The sequence below is a fragment of the Drosophila hydei genome, unplaced genomic scaffold (genome assembly GCF_003285905.1).
Source record: "Drosophila hydei strain 15085-1641.00,03,60 unplaced genomic scaffold, DhydRS2 tig00000063-arrow-pilon, whole genome shotgun sequence".
Classification (NCBI taxonomy): Eukaryota; Metazoa; Arthropoda; class Insecta; order Diptera; family Drosophilidae; genus Drosophila; species Drosophila hydei.
Window position 1 is genome coordinate 5,023,254 of NW_022045657.1, and position 17,324 is coordinate 5,040,577.

General features: G+C 39.7%; 4 protein-coding genes across 6 annotated transcripts; 3 read left to right on the plus strand and 1 right to left on the minus strand.

The window, feature by feature from the left end:
• Nucleotides 1-760: 760 nt before the first annotated feature.
• LOC111593367 lies at nt 761-11,305 on the plus strand. Of its 3 annotated transcripts, XM_023306082.2 has the most exons (6): nt 761-1,134; nt 1,211-1,377; nt 1,443-1,559; nt 2,003-2,061; nt 2,099-2,375; nt 2,442-2,634. In XM_023306082.2, the coding sequence occupies exons 1-6, from the start codon at nt 793-795 to the stop codon at nt 2,560-2,562; spliced, it is 1,083 nt and encodes a 360-aa protein (XP_023161850.2). In that variant the 5' UTR covers nt 761-792; the 3' UTR covers nt 2,563-2,634. The 3 variants fall into 3 exon arrangements, with proteins under 3 accessions (XP_023161850.2, XP_023161849.2, XP_023161847.1); XM_023306081.2 differs by lacking the exons at nt 2,003-2,061; nt 2,099-2,375; nt 2,442-2,634 and adding an exon at nt 11,229-11,305; XM_023306079.2 differs by lacking the exons at nt 2,003-2,061; nt 2,099-2,375.
• An 8-nt stretch (nt 11,306-11,313) lies between these two features.
• On the plus strand, nt 11,314-12,797 carry LOC111593379. Its single transcript, XM_023306098.2, has 4 exons — nt 11,314-11,345; nt 11,434-12,117; nt 12,281-12,484; nt 12,539-12,797. The coding sequence occupies exons 1-4, from the start codon at nt 11,314-11,316 to the stop codon at nt 12,795-12,797; spliced, it is 1,179 nt and encodes a 392-aa protein (XP_023161866.2).
• Nucleotides 12,798-13,565: 768 nt separating this feature from the next.
• LOC111593366 lies at nt 13,566-15,300 on the plus strand. The gene is made up of 4 exons (XM_023306078.2): nt 13,566-14,044; nt 14,118-14,628; nt 14,680-14,970; nt 15,048-15,300. Exons 1-4 carry the CDS (start codon nt 13,744-13,746, stop codon nt 15,298-15,300), a joined length of 1,356 nt encoding a protein of 451 aa, XP_023161846.2. The 5' UTR covers nt 13,566-13,743.
• Nucleotides 15,301-15,333: 33 nt separating this feature from the next.
• LOC111593380 lies at nt 15,334-16,493 on the minus strand. Its single transcript, XM_023306099.2, has 3 exons — nt 15,709-16,493; nt 15,529-15,639; nt 15,334-15,472 (listed from the first exon to the last, which is right to left on the minus strand). The coding sequence occupies exons 1-3, from the start codon at nt 16,491-16,493 to the stop codon at nt 15,334-15,336; spliced, it is 1,035 nt and encodes a 344-aa protein (XP_023161867.1).
• Between the last annotated feature and the right edge of the window lie 831 nt (nt 16,494-17,324).

Sequence of the window (17,324 nt, forward strand, 5' to 3'; positions counted from 1 at the left end):
TGATACTTCGTCTGTCTTTCGACGCTCTATGGAATCCCCCTGTTTCAGACATCACGACTGATTTGGTCATCTAACCTGGTCAGCTGCATAGACTACATTTGAATCTAAGTTTAAAATTCACGATTTCACATTTTATTTATAGAAATTAGCAATCTTGAAAACCTTTTCATTAGAATAATTTGGGCGTGTAAATTAACGAATGCAAAGCATCACCCAGATCCCACTCTTCACACCTCTCGCATTAATGCGTTCACAGTTCGCGTGGTAAATTCTTCATGTCAACACGAATCAGCACGAAGATTAGCGTCGTGAAAGATAGAGAGAAAAAGTGTTAACAAGTGGATGTCATGTCCGGCTCTCTTCTGAAGACAGTCAGCAAATGGCCAGCGGGAGAGAAATAGAAACGAAAAAGCAAATGTAGAAATAGTACAAGTGGAAACAGAGACATGCGATGTCACAACAACACACAAAGCGATAAATAAGTAAATAAGCAACGCCAACAATAACAGACAGCAACACAAAGCAGAGTACAACGACTTTTCAGTTGTTGTTGGCTGTTTGTTTGTCTGCTGCTTGGGCTCTCGGTGTGGGGCTGCGTCTCAGGCTGGGGAGCTCTATGCCGGTATTTATGTCAAACAGATTAAGTATACCGGGCATATCAGTCACCTGGAAAAACTGGACCGAAGCGCGTCGCACCTACGAGCAGACAATGCACCCGAAGAAACCCAAAAGAAAAAGCTAATGATAAATTAAAAAGAAGTGAAACAATTCGGCTGAGTATTTTGATCAATAATGTCGTCATCTGGTAGTGTATTAATTAGTGCCACAATTAACAAACGCAAACGGCCAAGCAGCTGCTCCTTGATTTGCCTGTCAACACGGCCATCAGCAACAGCGTTGATGCTGTTGATGCTGCTGTTTGGAATGTGCTCGGCTGTCGTTCAAAGTGCTGACAATTTCGATGCATTGTCCGCCCTCGGCGGCAGTCATATCCACAGGCATCACAACAACAGCGACAGCTTTGACATGCATTATGACAACTTCAGCTCCAACGAGCCGGCAGCTAACAATGACACACGGATACTGCGACGTGGCAAACGCTACCTAGAGTTCACAAAGGGCTCGCGTATGTCGGTGAGTTGCACATCTTAATGCGTTTATAATCGTCTATACTTTCTGACTACCCCCTTTGTCTACTCCATGCCTGCAGTGGCGTACCAATGGCAAGAACAATTTACTCGCAATCAATACACTCTTCGCCTATGGCTATGGCTTTCGTACCAACTATCCGTTTCCTGACGCCAAGGAGCAGCGCCAGAAGAGCGCCATTCTTTTCAAGCGCGACTTATTTTCAAGACTCGAATCTGCCCTGGATGGGTAAGTGTTGACTGCAATCATCATGCAACTCTCAAATACTTCAATCGAACATCATTTTTGCTCAGCCACGGCTTTGATGGACGTGCCTGCTTGCTGAAATCATTCTGCACGGCAATTTTCGACGTTGATAAGCCCCATCAAAAGAGTGGAATGTTGTTCAAGCTGCTCAAGCTAATATTTAGGTAAGTCAAGAAAGGGCCAGTTGTGCTCAGTTCGCATCTACAAATTAGTTTTCTAAGAAATGAAAATGAAGAACACAGAAGTTGTTTACTCATTTGCCGTATCCACTTCACACTGTTATGACAAATTGCCACCTAACCAAGCAACAATTAAATAGCACAGGAAGACGATATGAATAAGTCAACTGAATCTTCGAATTGGGTCAGTTAGAGCACTTAGCAGCCTAGTAGTAATCAATATTATAGTCGGACCCAGTTTGGGCTTTCGACGAGAGCCTGGTGTACTCGTCAGATTTGTAACTGTCCGTTGCCCAGTCACGCACCGTTTAGTTCAGTTCCATGACTGCAACCGCAACAATGAGATTTGTTAAAGTTTCTCTGCTGCTTGCAGCTGCTTTGGTCACTTTGACTGTGGCATCGCAGCAGAATGCGACTACTCCGCATAGGCGAGCCAAACGCTTTCTGGACATAATAGAGACATCTCGTATATTTGTGGGTAACAGCTGCACAGCACTTCACTTGTCATTGACTTTAGTTAACAGATGCATCTCTTAATTTGAAGTTTCGCATAAATGTGAAAAACAATGTGATACCACAGCCAGCTATTTGGGCCCAGGGCTACGGATTTCGAGCTAACACGCCGATCTTAGTGAAGCGTGAGAATCGACCCTTCAGAAGGGATACATACGAGCTGGTCCACGAGCTAATGGACCGCAGTGGCCTCGACGGTAAAGCCTGTGCCCTTAAAGCATATTGTACTGCATTAGCTGGGCACAACAGTCAGGGTTTCCTATTTAAACTATTCAAATATATGTTTACGTAAGTGAATATCCCTTTCTCATCGCAAATCTAAATTTATATGTATTTTGTTGTACTTTTTATTAGCCTTGAGGATCAGGAGAAACATCACATTCCGTATCTGCGCGAAGAGAACTGCCAGCAGATTCTACATAGCCACTGCCCGCTTAGCTTTGACAGCATATCACCATACACAGATGATGTCTAGCAAAATGACTTTGTATTCTTCTGGCAAACTGCTAAAGTTCTACAACTAAAAACTGAATAAATAAAACAAATGCAAGAGTATTATAATGTGTCTATTTTGGGAGTATAAACTGTAGACTTAACAAAACTAGCATAGAGTGCCGTCATCTCTTTTACATCTGTTGAACTCAGGTTCTATATATATTTATATATATATATAAACTATAATCAGCCTAAGATAATTAATTTAATTTTCAGAACTCGCAGCATAAAATATATATTTGAACTTATTCATTTAATTAATATCAAAACTAAATTCTTCTAAATTCTTCAACAAAAAATTAAATATATTTTAATTACATATCATGTTTTTTTATAAAACGAAATATTTAAGGATTAGTTAATTAGATTAAATAATAATCAAATATATTTATTATAGACTTTTTCAATTGATTTTTTGAAAATTCGATTTGAAAGTCGATTAGTCAAAGCACTACGAGAGTTCATATATTAAAAGCCAAATTTTTAATGCATATAAAAACTAATTTTATATAATTATTCAGTTTTATAAATTAGTTTTAACTAATTTTATTTGTAACATTTTATTTTTCCAAATTAAAATAGTCTTGTAAGCTATTTTCTCTTGCAGAACTATTATCAATTCATAAGCAATAAAGAAGGCCATGCCAATAGACGCGACTCAATATAAGTTGTTTTTTATACGTCTCTCAAGCGCTTCAAGCAATTCATTAATTCTTAATTAATTATTGATAGTTGTTTTGCGCAGCAGTTTGTGTCTGCGCGATGTTATTTATAATTACGCTGTGCCATTTCCAGGTGACCTTTTTTATTGCAGCAAGCAACATGCATTTAATTGGCATTTTTATTAAACAGCCGAGGCGAACGGAGCAGAGCAAAGCAGAGAAGCGAGTTGAAAAAATATAGCATACTTTTCTGCGGCGCTCATTGTTGACCTCATTGCATGACAAAAGTTGCAGTTGCTGCTGTAGCTGCTGATGCTGATGCTGTTTAATGTCACCAGCATGAAATGCCAAGTGTTGTTAAAATGTTTGCAAGCGCCTTTGAGCCAGTTGACACGCCCATGCCCGCAGACCTGTCGACCACGCCCGGCATTAAAAATTAACTTTAATTAAGTTGAAAACATAAATTACATGCACGCATACGACGGCATTAAAATGCACACACTCTCACACATACGCACACATGCATGCTTGCACATGCAGGCATTTTGTTGCACAATTGCTCTGCGTTTGTTGTATTTGTTGCCAGCACTCTTCAAGTTTGTTTCGCACACAAAGAACTTCCGCTTTTGGCAGTAGGACCCGAACACAACTGCACATGAGCTAAGCTGATCTAATCAAGCTTGTCCGACTAGCACATACCCTATACTCATCAAGCACTTCTGATGCTTAAGCTCAAGACATTTTTTATAGAATATGCGAATTTGAAGAGCTACTCTTATTCACTCACTCACACACACCGTGATACAATTAAATAATAATGATTTATGAGAAATTGCAGTGGAGCTCAAAATGTCCAATTCCCACTCCAAATTTCATATTTAACTCACTGCAAACAGCTTGAGTTTTATGATATTTTATGCATGTTTCGTTTTTTCTCCTTGACAAAATGTGAAATAAATTACGTGTCAGGCGTTCAGGTCTCTTCACTTGTTGAGAACATGCTTCGCATCACTAATTCAGGTTTCAATTTGCGTATGAATATAGTTCTACGATTTCAGCAAATATATTGTGTATAGAGTATGGAATATTCAGTTATCTAATCGATTCATACGATTAGATTGCTTTCGTAATTTACTGTCATGAAAATATTTTTAAGCACTTTAATTGCAATAAATTTACATTGTCAAGTGTTGTTTTTATGACCAAAACTCATGCCAAATTGTAATATCAAAAGTGCCAAGCAACGATAATGGAGCTTCAACACACATAATATTGTTAATTGCAGTGCCATGATAGTCGTCCGAAATGTGACAAAATTATTTTGGATAATTCGCAAGAGTTCTAATAACACATCAAAATTCACTTCACTCAGTAAAAGCAATTTAGTGTAGCAGTAATTAATAATTAACAATTGCAAGAAATATATAAACTCATTCATTGAACAGAGCTAGACTACAATAGATATTAGATATTTATGCCAAGGCAAATAAAAGTGATTCAAAATATTGTAGAATTGTATAACAAGTATCAAAGAGGTAGCAGAAACTATGAATAAATAATAATGATATTAAATAATATTTAATACAAATACTATAAGAGTATCTAAAAATAATCCTCCTACATGTTTTAAGCTACATAAAAACCATGGAATTTCTCTTTCGCACCTCCTAAATTGACAATTAATTAAAATACTATTTCAACAATTTTGAAATATTCACGCTGACAAATTCGGTGCTAAATTCTACAATTCCATTGATGCTAATCATAGGTTGACCTATTCAAAGTTATGGAATTTGGCCACGTGGGTGTTAATGGTTATTTGGTGCGGCCCACGGGTCAATTTGTAGGCAGCCAAACAGTTAATATGCAAGGCTAATGCGCACACCGGCGCACACCTGGCATAATTTATTGGCATTCAACGGCTCAACTATGTTAAATGCACAACCAAGAGCATCGGCTCGAGCTCATTATGCATGCAGGCAAAAGGCTGGGCGAGTGGCAAACAGACCTCGATCTGGTTGCATTTGAACATCAATCGCCGTCTGGGAGGCAAATTGATTTGATGCGTTGTCAATTAAAATGTGCAATTAATTTAATTTGCTTTGCCTCGCATTATCGGCCACTGACGCCCGTCTGCATGCCGTACAGGCAGAGAGCTCGGGGGCGGAGCCACAGGCGGGCTCTGCTAATGAGCTCAGTTAGCCAATTGAGTTGGCGGCAATGAATGCCAGGATTTGCGTCTGTGTGTAGCTAAATTAAGCTGGCTATAATATCACACTGTGTATATTTGCAATTTGTCAAATGTCGATTTCCGCCCCACAATGCTGGCCGCTTAAATAGCGCCAGCCGTATGGGTATGCAAACTGAAACATTTTCTTTTAAATTTACTTAATTTCTATTTAAGTTACAAAAGAATTTTGCAATGAATGAAAATACTTAAGCAGCTGTTCTTAAATTGAAGTCAGTCCTATAAGCTTTTCCAGCATTGCTTGACTTTAATTATAAAATGCTCGACTGAGATGCAGCAGTGGTGCGTTCTATAAATTAGTTCAAGGATTAGTGTAATAAAACTAACATGCTAAGGATTCACTCAGCCCTTTTGTTGATGTTGTGTGGGTGGTCAGGGGGCTGACGGCATGAGCATGGGCTTGAGCATGGCCATGGACGGGGGGCATGTCGCAATTTCCCAATTAGCTACTCATTGAGATAAATTTCTTATGCAAATGATGACAAGGCCAAGCAGCAGAAGCAGTGGCAATTTTTAAGGCAAGCACTGAAGTAGCATCGACGACCAACTCAGCACATCCCTCGCTAGGGAGCCGGGGACCTTAGCAACCTGTGAACAGCGACTGAGACAATGCCCAGGCAGAGTGACATTGAGTGACTCGCGCCACGCCGCTGGCTCACTCTCTCTAATTAGCTGCTGACGTTTGCCTGCTGCCAACAGCATAAGAAAAACTACAACAACAGCAGCAGCAGCAGCACTGAAGAGCATAAGAATTTGACATAATTAAAATACTGACAACTGACAGAAACAGCAAAATGAAATGCGAATCGAGCTTACAGTCCCAATCTCAGTCCCATTCTCCATTTCAGTCAGTTGCGTTAACTCGCTCCATATAATAAGAGTAAAAATATAAAACGAAAACATTTTATTTATTTTGAATGCTTAACTCAGAACACTAATCCGTTCCGTCAACTGTGCCATATTTCATTATTCTCGAAATTATGCCGAAATACCGTTAAGATACTTGAAACTGGCTCAGTTCATTGAACGCCCAGTTCACAGTACAGGCCCCAGTTCACGCCTAGGTGTTAATCTGCGGCGCTTTCAAATTTAATCAGGTTCATTGGACTTGAAACTGGAGCTGCCAATTGATAGCGCATGGCTCTCAAATAGTTCCGCGATTCGAATGCTCTGAATTATGCCTGATTTGTTTTGAGAGCTCTTGGCTTTCTTTATGGATAATCTCTGTCATGCTAGACCCAGACATTACTGTTCAAAATACAATAAGTAAACAAATTGACAAAAATATTCGCTAGCGCAAAAGTATTGAAATTAAAAAGAAAAATATACAAATACAAAAGCTAAGCTCGAAAATATTGCAATAATAAATAATGAGAAATTAATTTTTAATCAAATAATTTCATAATTAGACTACTAAATTAACAATTGTATTTGCTTTCTGTTTTGACTTTTTAAAACATCATGTTAATTTATGGTGAGTTAATTATGCTATAATTCGGTTGTTTCAACTGGCACAACTTCAACTAAATATACAGAAATATTTAACTTACATTCAAAACAAAAATGAAAACTTTTTAATTGCTTGACATCAAATTAACAGATAATTTGGCATGATATTAAAAGTATAATTTAATCATTTTCAAAATGTTGCTGAGCGCACTATACAACAACGACTTTCTGTATATAATTAAAATAAAAATAAATATTTTAGTAAATTAAAAAAATTCATAGTATTTTTTTATACACTCAATGCGATTGAAGTTGCTGACTGCATCGAAACTGCCACAAAAATGTTATTTAATTAATTTAACTATGGTTATGCACAGAAATACAGATACGAAAGTTTGTTTCGGAAAATTTGAAATTTGAATTTTGTTATCAGCGCGTGAGTTGCGCTTGAGAGAGCACAGAGAAGTTTGTTGATACAACACACACACACGCAGAGGGAGAACGAGTCACAGCTGATACTCGACATGTAAATTGCTCATACGCAACGTGGGCAGCACCCGTTTCAACAAGCAGCAATGACAACAACAATAACAACAATGGAAATGGCGCTTATTAAAGTTTGACTTGTACTTCTGGGTGGCTGTCTAGCTCTAGGTGCGGCACGTTGCATGTTTCGTACAGAAGTTGCTGCAACAAAAATTAAACATTGCTTTTGCATGGCGTCTGCGATAATTGGGAACAATAGAAGAAACAAGTTGCAAATTGGAAATGAGCGGGCCGCACTTGCCTGCAGCCCTGCATATACATATATATATTTGTTGTAGTGTGACTGTATATATGTATAGAGCCCCCTCTTAATGGCTTCGCCTGGCAATGGGCTGCCACAACCCATTTCTCTACACATGTAGACGTTTGTTTGCCGGCGACATTCACGTCTCGCTGCGCTTTTGCTTTTGCATGCAGCCGCTGCCTGCGGGCATTAAGTGTGATTTTATGCGATTTGCACCGCGCAAAGCCTCTGTCCGCGCCCCAATGCCAAGCGAAAGAACCGCAGCAATCATTCCCTCCCATCTCGCTGCTAACACCAGTCCCACTGCTAATTTACATTTGACAAATGTTTTGCATGCTACGAGAATTTTTGCGACGGCTGCAGCGACTGTGTTGGCAACTGCAACTGCTGTTCGTTAGGTACCCAGCACTGAGCAACTAATACAATCATTTGCCACGCTCTTCCCAACACTCTCTAGGCACACACACATACACATACACTTACAGACACACACACAGCAACTGCCACCCGCAGCAGCGCAATGTGTTTTGTTTGGTGCATTTGTTTTCATTTGGTTACAATGCTGACATTGTTTACAGTTCAACTTGGTAAAAATTAGCAAAAATCTCACATGAGCAACCAAAAAGAGGAGCAAACTAAAAAACAAACAGAAGCCAGCTGGAAATTTGCTTTAATTTAAATTTATGTTGGTTTCTGTTCAGCGTGTTTGTTATATGAACTGGGAGTGGGGAAGCCTGCATGTGCGATAATTGCTGTGGGGTTGCAACTTAAACGGAGGTGATGATTGTAAGTGTCTGTCCGTGTATATGTGTGGGTGTGTTAAAGACCCAATGAGGGAATAAAAATTACAGTTTGCACAGGTCCTCACTTTGCGTGCTCCAACTAAAGGTTTTTTTTGTTTAAGGAAGCTGTAATTACATTTGTTTTTTTTTTTTCAAAATATTTAGTTTTTAGATAGTAACTTTCACAAGTGACGCCAGTTTACAGAACTATCTCAATAATTGAGTGAGAAAATTGTATTAGTAAAATAATGGTCGAAAAAATTTAAAATGATTCTCACAAGTAAATGAATTTAAAATGCTTTAAGAATTGTTAGTTAAAACTGTCGGAACTATGAAGGGACTTAAACGTAAGTAAAGAAAACAAAAAATAAAATTCTAATTAACAATAAATTAATAGCTTTCAACATTATATATGAGAACAAATGGAAATATTAAAAATTGTCATTAAATTTTGTGTTTTTATAATAATACAAATTGTTGTAAAGCATATTTTTTGAGTTGAGTCTAAAACACGATGCCAATTATTTATTGTTATTAATAGCATTCATTACATGCCTCCTCTTCGGCATGTTCACATAAACAGATTAAACGTAATTTAAAAATCAATTATCTACCAAGATAATTTATTACAAATTGCAGCGATATTTTCACATTGGCAATTTTCTACAGCTTCCTCTGATGCTGGGAAGGTTCATCTCAATATAAAGAGATGTCTGAGTTTGGCTGAGAGTTTTGGGCGGCCAGATAGATTAACAGAAGACTTTGGATTGGTAAAATTTGACTATAGATAATTTATTAAAATGTTTGTAGTAAACAAATTTATTAATAAAACTTATATAAAATATAAATTGACAGTTCACAAGATTTTCTTTATTTTTTATATAATAAAATTTGTTTTATTGAAAGCATTGGAGAAAAAACAAACCTATTCAGTTGAGCTGCACTGTATATTATATATATATATATATATATATATATATATATATATATATATATAATTATATAACCAACAAATGAGTTTATTGATTTTGTGCAATGTCCGTCTCACTATGCATTGGTATTTTTCCATGAGCACAAAGCTTTGTTAAAACTAAACTGCTGGCCAAATAGTCTTGACCACGTCTAAAGCAGCAGTACGATTTTGTTATATGAAATATCCATATTCGTATGGACTAACGGCAAATAAACATATCAATTATATTTAGCTTCACAGGGGTCATAAAAATCTGTAACCAATATTCAGTTTTTGTGGAACTACATATCTTAGCATCACATTGTCCACTCATCGGCGGCAAATAAACCCAAAAATAACTACAGTTACCTTTTATAGGCTATAAACGAGTATTCTGCAGTCAGTAGCGCCCGACTGCAACGTTCTAAATTGTTTCATGTTAAAGTGGACAAGTAGACGTCTAATCAATTGATTTCTTATTTCAATTTGCTTAGCTCGCCAGCTTTTAAAAGCATAAACTTGTATGTGACATCAACGACATGAGAGAATCACTGAGAGCAACTAATTGCAATATTGAATTGCAAAACTTATGTCGAAAATGATACTTAATAATTGCATTTAATTTTGAATATGCAACAAAGCAGTACAAAGCGCTGCAAATATATAAATATAAATATATATTTATATATGTATAGATATGCGATGTATATGTATTATGTTGCTGGAGCACATGCCCACGGGGTATGGAACAATTATCGAACAGTTGGAGGCCGACAGTTCGCACCTTTAAAGACCTCTGTAAGCGGCAATAAAACGAGTTAACGACACTCAATTGGGTGCTAATTGTACAATTAAACGATGCTGACCATCCAAACCACCAACCGAAGAGCCAACCGAATGCCGAACGCCATGTCCATCGCATCAGTTCAGCTCTGACAGCTAATGGCTTCAATATTCAGAAGGAAAAATTAGGTGAATGAATTTCGTTCCCTGCGCAGCTTGTCGCTCCTCTAATCGTAATTATCTGCATCATAAATTTGTGCTCAATCGCCCTCGAGGCATTGAAAATGGACGCGTTTTAATTGTGGACACGAAGCCAGCCTCGAAGTTCTGCAACAATTTTAGCTGCTGAAAACTGCATTAATTTAACGCATGATTGGCATTGCCGCCAAATGGAACTGTCGCATCGCAGCCAAAGTGAAATTATGCAAATTTTAAGTGAGTCTGTGTGAGTGTTTGCTATGTGTGTGTGTGTTTGTTAATACCATGGCAAGCCCGAACAATTGACAGCTTAATTGTCCACAAGTCCGAACGGCGGCTATTCAGCTGCTCAATTACACAAAAGTAAAAAAATTAAAAAATCAAATTAAATTAAAACAATTCATTCGTTTAACAAAGTATAACATTTTTGCTGTTCACGTATATTGAACGTAACAATTTGAAAAGTTTAGTATGAAAGTTCAGTTGCTTGATTAAAATACTTGAATTAAAATTGTGGCTTGTTCCCTTGTAGCCTTTTGATCAGATATAACTTGTAAAGTAAAATACTTTAAAAATGATTTAGTGAGTTTTATATATGGCTTATGAAACATTCAATATTTTTAAAAATATTTTATAATTTTGAATATTTGTTTGTATTCAGCAAACAATTTTTTAGCTCTCCATTATATTACATTAAACAACAACAACAAGAATGTTTCAGGGCAAACAAAATCTAATATTTTACTGTGATTTTTTGTGAATAATATTTGTTTTTTTTCCAGAGACGTAACTCAAGTGCACTTATCATTATTCAAAACTACGTCAGAGAATGGCTAGAGACATCATAATTGTAATTGGATGTGCATTATGCATTGCCTTTGTGCTGCTGCTGGGCCAGAGTAGAAGGCTACTGAATAACCAAGTAAACGTTAATGAATCAAACGAGTTAGCGATATCGACCGCCAATTATACACATGAATCTAATAGCGTTGGCAGGTTCTTTGAGCGTCCTTTGTATTCATCTCGTCAGCAGCTTTTGTTGCTGCATCGTCAGAAGCGGTATCTGCTGTTTCCCGAGGGCAGCTCATTTCAGCTGGTCTTTGATTTAATCATACCCATAGTGGACTACACCAATTTCGCAATTCTCGGCATAACATGCGCCGTTGCCTGGGAGTTGCCCAGCAAGCCGCCCAGCGAGCTGCTGGAGAACTTGCGCACCCGCCTGAACGATGGTACCCTGGGCACTGTGCGACGCAACGACACCATCCAGGACCAGACGGCCGCCGCAGAGCAGACCAGCAATATTCGAACCGCCATTAATTGGCAGGCCATGCACGCGCAGCCAACCTCGGTGTCTGCAGCCAGTGCTGCATCAGCTGCAGCGTCCACATATGCATCCAATGTCCACAGCTATCCGTACTATACGAATGTCCACAGCGGCGCTGGCACTTCCGCTTATGCAAATTCGCCTAATGGACAACAGAATGCTGGGAGGCCGACTAATTGGCATGCGCGACAGTCAATACCAAAGTGGCGACAGTGGGCAGCCGCCCCAACCCCCTACACGATACGTGGCAACGCTGACCGCTGGTCAGACAATTGGTGGCAGCGCAACAAAGAGAGGGTGCAGCAAAATTGGCGCAAAAAGCAGCAACAGTGGAGCTCCTATGAGCGACCAACGCAAAGGTATTTATGTCGACAAAAGTCTGAAAACAAAAATGCCAGGGAATGGGAGGAATAGCAAATGATTTTTTGGAATACATAAAATATATGAAAATATCATAAATTTATGCACAAAAAAATTTCTCTCCTCTTTTTGTAGACAAGACTACAGCTACAGCTATGCACAGCGTCCACGTCAGGTGTTGCAGCAACCACCTGAACATCACATTTATCCCGTATTCGGCAGACGGCGGCGACGACGACGAGATGTGCAGCATCAGCTAGCAAACGATGACATCATGGACCGAGTGCACTTGCAGCAGCAATTGAGTTCGCGTGGACTGCTCTTTAGCAAGATCGAACGACTGTACAAAACGTAAGTGTGCTGTGCACGCTGCTGTGACCCACTGTACTAATCCACATCCAACAGGCGACAGCTGAATGGGACAGCTTGCATTCAGCGAGCACTTTGCGAATCGGCGCAACGACTGGCACATGCGACTACAGCTTCAGCTGAGCCTCAGAGCTTCATTATGGAGCTGGTGTCTGCCATCTTTCAATTACCGGGCGACAATGATGGCGGCGAAGTGCTGAGGCACATCCCGCAGCATTATCTGGAAGCGCACCAGCAGCAAGGAAACTGCCAACAGATTTATGCCGATTGCCGTCACACATTTTGGATGCAATAATGAAAGACATATCATATATTTTCATGCTTTTTATTTATTTATTTTTCGTAAGCTTAGCGAGTTGCGTATTAAAAATACATTATTTATAAACATACAGATTTTGAGACTACTTTCCCCTTTATCTTTTTCTGTTCTATTCAGTCATTTCAATTTGACCGAGTCAGAACTCGATTGAGTTAGTCGCAATCCAAATATTATTAATGGCTGCTTAACTTTCTTGGCTTAGCTTAAGAATCTGTCAGTTCTGACCAGAAAAGTTGGTAGCGTGATAAAGTAATTTGAGCCTTTAAATAGACCAACGAGCATACGAAGCAAACACAACTCGAAAGACAAGCGGCAGAAACAGAAACAAGAAAAAATGTTTTGAAAATACTGGAGTTGGGTATAGCCGACTTGTGAGTTACCCTGTAGATGGCTAAAGAGAGTAAATATATATAAATAGCTCAATTTAAATACAGCTCAAAGATTATAAATTCCAAATTGTAAATTATGGATTAAATAGATATAAAAAATTTTGATTTAACGATTTCAAATTTTAAAATAAAATTTCTTATTAATTCTGGAAATTCGATTCTCTTACTCGTTTAGTTATAACATAGTATCTCTGATATGCTTAATGTTTTCTGGTATATTTCGAAATTGGATATACCCCAAAGAACTCAAGTTTATGCGGCCAAAGCAAAAGACGAAAAGTGTGAAAACTAATAAGAACAAAAAGAAAAAAGTAGCACTCCAACGTTACAGCAAAGATGCCCAGACCAACTTGAAAGTTCTGAACGGGCACTAGATGAAGCATTGGAGGGGTAACTGGCTGCAATTAACAGCCCAACCAAGAGCTAGGCACAAGTTTACGTCAGTGCCATTGAAGCAGGTTGGCTGGCGCACCATTTTGGAACTTTGGCTGGCAGTTGGCGTATGAACAACACGTTGACCGCAAGTGTCGGAAATGTGTATCAACAACAGAGCATGGCCCAAGCCTCCAGCTGCTTCTTTGCTGCTGCCAATCGTATTGCTCTCGGCCAGCTTGGGTGCTTGCCAGGCCGACGGAATGAAAGTCGGCGATGGCATTAGCTTGCCAACGGCGGGGCCATCGCTGACTGTAGAGAATGCAAGCAGCTCGGATTTTGAGCAACTCATCGAGGCGACGCTTAACGAATCAGCCAACAGTCGAACAATGCAGACACAGGAGCTGCTCTCGCGGAAGCGACGCTATTTGGTATTTCCGGAGGGCAGTTCCTTTCAAATGGGTAAGTCTCTGCCCTCTTCAGTCACCCTAAACAATGCAATTTACATGCTTCATTTATTTCATGCCATCCGTAGTGTTCGACGAAATCATCTGCGTTGTGGACTACACCAACTATCTGGTGCTGGGTATTACCGTTGCTTTGGCTTGGGAATTGCCGAGCAAGCCGCCCAGCGAAGCCCTTGAAGATATATTGAACAAGCTCGAAGATGGCACAATAGATGTTAGTCGCAATGACACTGTCTCCAACATAACCTACGTGGACGATGCCCAAAAGGCAACACAACAAACTAATAACAACAACGAAAGCTACAAGCCCAACTACATCAACTTATCGCATGGGTCAGGTGGGAGCAGCGGTCAGAATTCTTACTATAGCAACACACCTGTGTTTCGCACACCTATGCATCCAACCTATCAATATGCGGACAGCTATTACCGACGACCCACTGCACCGGCCAGACGAAAGGATAATCACTACTACTACAGCCGTCCAATGAGCAGCATACGCAATCCCTTTCATACCGACTCCTATCCCTACAGCCCGGCACCGACAACACGCTATCCCTATTGGGCATTGACATCGCAGTAAGTAAATGCCTCAGCAGTCCACACTCTCAGTTAATCTCTTGCTATAAGTCTAAAGGAATCGCTGCAACGCCGGAATAACTACTATGGTTCAGCTAATAGTCAGCACCAGCGAAATAGCTACTATGCACCAAAGGTAAACCGACAACGGGAACACAAAATCTATCCGGTGTATGGCAAACGCAGCTTGCCAGATGCCTCTAATCCGCATCATCGTCACAGACGTAGTGGAGTTGCCAGTGTGCCCGATGCTGATCTAACTCGATTGGAAAGCATTCAGATCAAATATCATCGCAACAGTCGGCAGACCTTGTACGGCAGAATTGAAAAGTATCTGGATAAGTAAGTAAAAGTTATTCGAAATCAACAAAATCTCTGAAGTTTCTTGCATCTAATTTCTTGTCTGATTTGCCTTTCAGACGCGGTCACAACGGACATCAGTGCGTGTTGCGCACGCTCTGCGAAACAGGTCAGAAGTCCACTGAACAGGAGCCCGGCAGCTTTGTTAGCGAACTGCTACGTGCAATATTTACCATACCAGAGGCATTGGACCACGAACCTGTGGCCTATCGAGATACACGCTATGACAAAGCCCATGCCCATGACGGTGACTGCGCTGCTCTCTACCCCGAGTGCAAGCTGTCCATCTGGGAAGCACCCTTTGTCCAATAAAGAGCACACAACTTCGTTTCAATTTTGTTTTATTCAATGACCCCATTTGCCATCTAGCAGCCAACCTAAAAGATTCAGTTTACAGCGACTCCTGAAGATGCGGTCACAATCCTCTGGATTCATGCGCATAATGCGGCTGTAGTCATCCTCCACGCCTGATATTGTGGGCAGTCTAAATGCAATTCTTCATAAGATATTTTCTATATAATGCCAAAGACATCTACTTACGTAAAGATCAAGCGCACTATGTCCTGCAACATGGAATAACCAGGTGGCAGCAGCAAGCGCTTGCTATCGCAAATGGCGCGCAGTATGCAGGACTTGGTTTCAATACCTAAACTACAAGTTTATGGATATTAGGAAGTATTCTATAACTGATTGCAAAAGAGATCTCTCTCTATCTCTTACAGCTTGCCAAAAGCGCTAAAGTTCTCGAACAGCTGCCGACGATCCCGATGGCCATGAAAATGCTGCGAATCTCTGGCGTGCTCCAGATCGGGATATATATCAGCTTTGTAGGGCGCTGAATCGGGATACTGGTCAAGATCTTCTACGACTGGATCCTGCTCCTCTTGTAGCTGCGATTCAGCCGATCTGTGCCAGCGCTTGCCATATTTGTTCCAATTCGGCGATTGAGTTGTCCACTTACTCCACTTTGCTGGCTGGCTATATTTCTTATAATACGGTTTTGCTGGCGTCCAATTTTTGTAATACTCTCCATACTTGGACCACTGCTTCCATTTTGCTGGATCAACATAGCTCGGCGCTTGGGGCCTGTAGTCAATGCGTTGATGAAGCCTTATTGGTGTCGGCTTCTTAACTGGCGTTGCCTTAAATCTCCAATCGGTACCTGCGATCCAAACATATGTCGGCTCTGTGCTTTTTGGCGCTGGCGTTGTTGTTGTCCGCGGGCGAAAGCGTTTTGGATAGACATCCTCACGACTCGATGGTACCGGAAAGTAACAGGCCTGCTCAATGGTCATTGAGATGCCCTTGGGGAAACGCGAGAGCAAACCTTTGCTCATAGAGCCCGTAAATTTCAAATTCGAGCCCTTTGGAAATAATACGAAACGTTTTTGACGCGAAAAAACTCGGTCGACAACATGATTCAACTCCGTTCTATTTGGCTCGCCAAAGACCAACAGTCCAAGCGCCAGCTGCCCGAGCAATGGAATCCAGAGACCGTATTGCATGACTGACATGTACTGATTGAGATGTAAACGAGAGGAAGCTGAGGCACAATGTTAGAATCAATCAATTTACCCAAAAATTAATATAATCAGCTCTGATTTAGTGTCAATTCTTAAGCAAACACCAGTAACAATAGCTCAACCCAAAAAACTTGTAGAACCTTTCAGAGCTGGAAGAAGATGCTGGGTAAACAGAATAACGACATAGAAGTTGCGCTATAATATTTACGACACATTCATGGCTTTGATATATATTAATATAGTTTCTATAAAACATTTATAATGTCAAAACTAATTTAACTGTTAGACATCAACTTTAATTCTCAATGAAAATGTATTTTTACTGTTGTTTTTTTTGGTGTCGTTTACGTTCAGTTGTATGTTTCAAAAGTCGATCTTTGATAACAAAATAAATTTAAAAAAAATATTAAATATCCAATAAAATTATATAAAAATAAAATAGTATTAAAAAAAACAGTAAAATTAAAATAGTATTAAATTATAAATATAGGATAAAACATTTACTATTTATTGAGGTATCGGAAATGGGCTCTGGTGGCTGCTTTAAAGCCATGGGCAGCTGACCATTTCAGATGCTGGCCAAAGACAAAGTCTGAAGGAAGAGTGACTGCAAAACAATGACTCGAACTCAGCAGACGCGAGTCCAGTGGATTACATACTAGCCTCGAGAAACTAAAGCCATTATCCCTGACTGGACCCAGAAACTAGCGAGTGACCATGTTGAACCAAGCTGAATTAAATTTAATTAATTTCTAACCCAAATTTCCTTTTTTTGAATAGCTTAGACTTGAAGTGCCTGATAAAATTGGTATA